General features: G+C 31.0%; 1 protein-coding gene across 1 annotated transcript; it reads left to right on the top strand.

Moving 5' to 3' along the window:
- The first annotated feature begins 1,154 nt into the window (after positions 1 to 1,154).
- On the top strand, positions 1,155 to 2,136 carry LOC105564314. Its single transcript, XM_012016606.1, has one exon. It carries the CDS (start codon positions 1,498 to 1,500, stop codon positions 1,900 to 1,902), a length of 405 nt encoding a protein of 134 aa, XP_011871996.1. The 5' UTR covers positions 1,155 to 1,497; the 3' UTR covers positions 1,903 to 2,136.
- Positions 2,137 to 2,734: the final 598 nt, after the last annotated feature.

Genomic DNA, 2,734 nt, shown 5'->3' with positions numbered 1-2,734 from the left:
CGTCAAAAAATAATTCATTTATGTATTTTCATTTTGTTTAAAATTAATTTTAACCTTAGCGTTCCCGTTATGCCCCGGGTTCCCCTACTTTCGGAGTTATGTGCTTTTGAATTGTTTTTGAGAAATGTTTGTGGTTGCTGTAACTATCGCAAATTATCTTTAATAATGATTTCCAAAAATTTCAAATGTCTATAACTCAAGAACTAATTAATCATATTTTAATGAATCATATATGAAATTTTGATAGAAAAACTGAAGAACAATATAATATATAATTAGAAAAAAAAGTAAAGTAAAGTAAAGTGTGCAAATTAGAAATTTGCACATGGCTTCCTCATGGAGGAAGCTTTATGAGCGAAATCTAATTTTTTTCGATGTTTCTTGAAAGTGTGCAAATTAGAAATTTGCACATGGCTTCCTCATAGAGGAAGCTTTAAGAGCGAAATAAGAATATGCAAATTTCTAATTTGAATACTTTCAAGAAACATCGTAGTAAAGTTAGATTTCTCTTTTAAAGCTTCCTCTATGAGGAAGCCATAACAATGGAAGCAATGTGCAAATTTCTAATTTGCCTACTTTAATGATGAGGAAGAAATGTACAAATTTCCAATTTGCATGCTTCAATGCTGAAGAAGCAATGTGCAAATTTCTAATTGCACACTTTCAAGAAACATCGAAAAAAATTAGATTTCGCTCATAAAGCTTCCTCCATGAGGAAGCCACGTGCAAATTTCTAATTTGCACACTTTACTTTACTTTACTTTTTTAAATGGTGCGCGTTGGAAAAGAAAGTTGCACTTTTCGCTACAAAAGTTTTGCATAAAAGTGTTTATAAACAATAATTTTCAACTTATCGCAAAATCCATACGTAGTTCGAAAGAAAATGTTATATATTTTTCAAAAGTCTTTGGATTTTGTTCCAGTTGAAAGGGTGAAGGAGCTTCGTTTCCGTCCGTGAGGCGACTTCCGTACTTTGAATCCAAGGCTCTAGCGCCACCATTTTGTTAAGGAAAAATTCATGAAAATATTTTTTATACTCCAATGTATAAATAGAAATAAACAGATTTTCATTTACGTTTATTATATTCCTGAAAAAAATCACCAAAAATTGACTTTTTTTAACTCTGAGTGTTGTAACCTCTTGACAAGTAACAAGGAAAAAGCTGTCTTTAAAAGTCACTTACTACTTATTACCTGTGACAGTTGTGACTTGTTAATGTTTTACAATTAGAAGTCTTCACTTGATTATCCATTCATTTTAATAATAGTTTATTTAATAGTAATATATTGTTATAAAGATCAGAGAAAGAGTATCTTATTACACTCGATACCACGCTGATATGCATTTGAATACACGGTTACAATTTTTCCGGATAGACGATTAATTATGTTTCAAACAAAATATTATGTGATGTAATTGTATGATTTTCTCCATAATGCTGAATATATTTGTGAGCTTACTACTAAAAATATTATTATAATTCAATTTAGCACGCCATGACGGAGATAAAGAATTTTCTTTCAACTTGCAACGACCATGAAAGGATCATTCTGCAAAAGTACATAGATCGTTATGCCTTCTTTTATATATCTGTTATAATATGCTATTTCTTAACAGTAATCACCTTTTGTTGCATACCGATATTTACCTCCCAGAAATTTCCTACTGAAGGAATATATCCATTTCGCACTGAATTGCCAATTGTGACATTTATCATCTATGCCTCGCAAGTCTGTATTATTACACAATGTGGACTTTGCGTCAGTGTTGATCTCATGTTTGCCGTATTCTTATTATATTCAGCTGCCAGACTAGAGATGTTATGTTTACAAATACAAACGGCAAAGAATGCACGACACGTAAATCGGTGCATCAAGAAACATCAGGAAATAATCAAGTAAGTAATCAAAATGTCAGAGAAATGTTAAGTTTTTGGACATCTTTTTAATATCAAACATAATAAAATTTGATAATATGATATAAAATACGAATAATAAAATTATTATTTTCTAACAACTAGGTTCGTTGATGAAACGAGAGATATTGTAAAATTTAAGCTTTTTATGACAAACTTTATAATGGCAGTAGGAGCTATTTGTGGTACTTTTCCAATTATTCATGTATGTTCGTATACATTTAACTGGCATGTTATCATTTTTCTTCATTAATAACATTCATTTAATTTAAATTTATGTAAACTAACAATTCTATTATTTAATCTAGAGGCAATCGTTGAGGACATCTCAATTTATTTTTCTCGTGGTAGCTGGATATCAAAGATTATATATTACTGCTTGGCCAGCTGACGATTTAATGGAAAATGTAAAACGATATAAATAGTCTTGATTTTCATCACTAAATTATAATTAAAATATAGCGTATTTTATAAAAACATAAGAGATATGTTATACACATTTTAACAAATTAATTAATCCGTTTTATATATTATATACAATATAATATACAGGGTGTCTGATTCGATATGGACAATTCCAAAGATTATAGTAGATTGGGTTAAACTGAGAAGAAAAGTTATATAAAATTTTACAAAATCGTAATTATTATCGGCCGAATTCAGAAAAACGTCTGAGCCAATAAGTGCACGGAGGAGCGGAAGGCCGGACTCGGCAACATGCAAAATGGTGTGTTTGTTGACATCTCTCAAGATCCGATAGCGAGAGGTGGAGTCACGCATCGATCGATGAGAGACGGGGGCGAGCGGGGAGCGGCGAG

The sequence above is a fragment of the Vollenhovia emeryi genome, unplaced genomic scaffold (genome assembly GCF_000949405.1).
Source record: "Vollenhovia emeryi isolate VEMERY1.0 unplaced genomic scaffold, V.emery_V1.0 DF944029.1, whole genome shotgun sequence".
Taxonomy (NCBI): domain Eukaryota; kingdom Metazoa; phylum Arthropoda; class Insecta; order Hymenoptera; family Formicidae; genus Vollenhovia; species Vollenhovia emeryi.
Note: the sequence above shows the minus strand (reverse complement) of the source record. Positions and strands in the feature narration are given on the sequence as shown.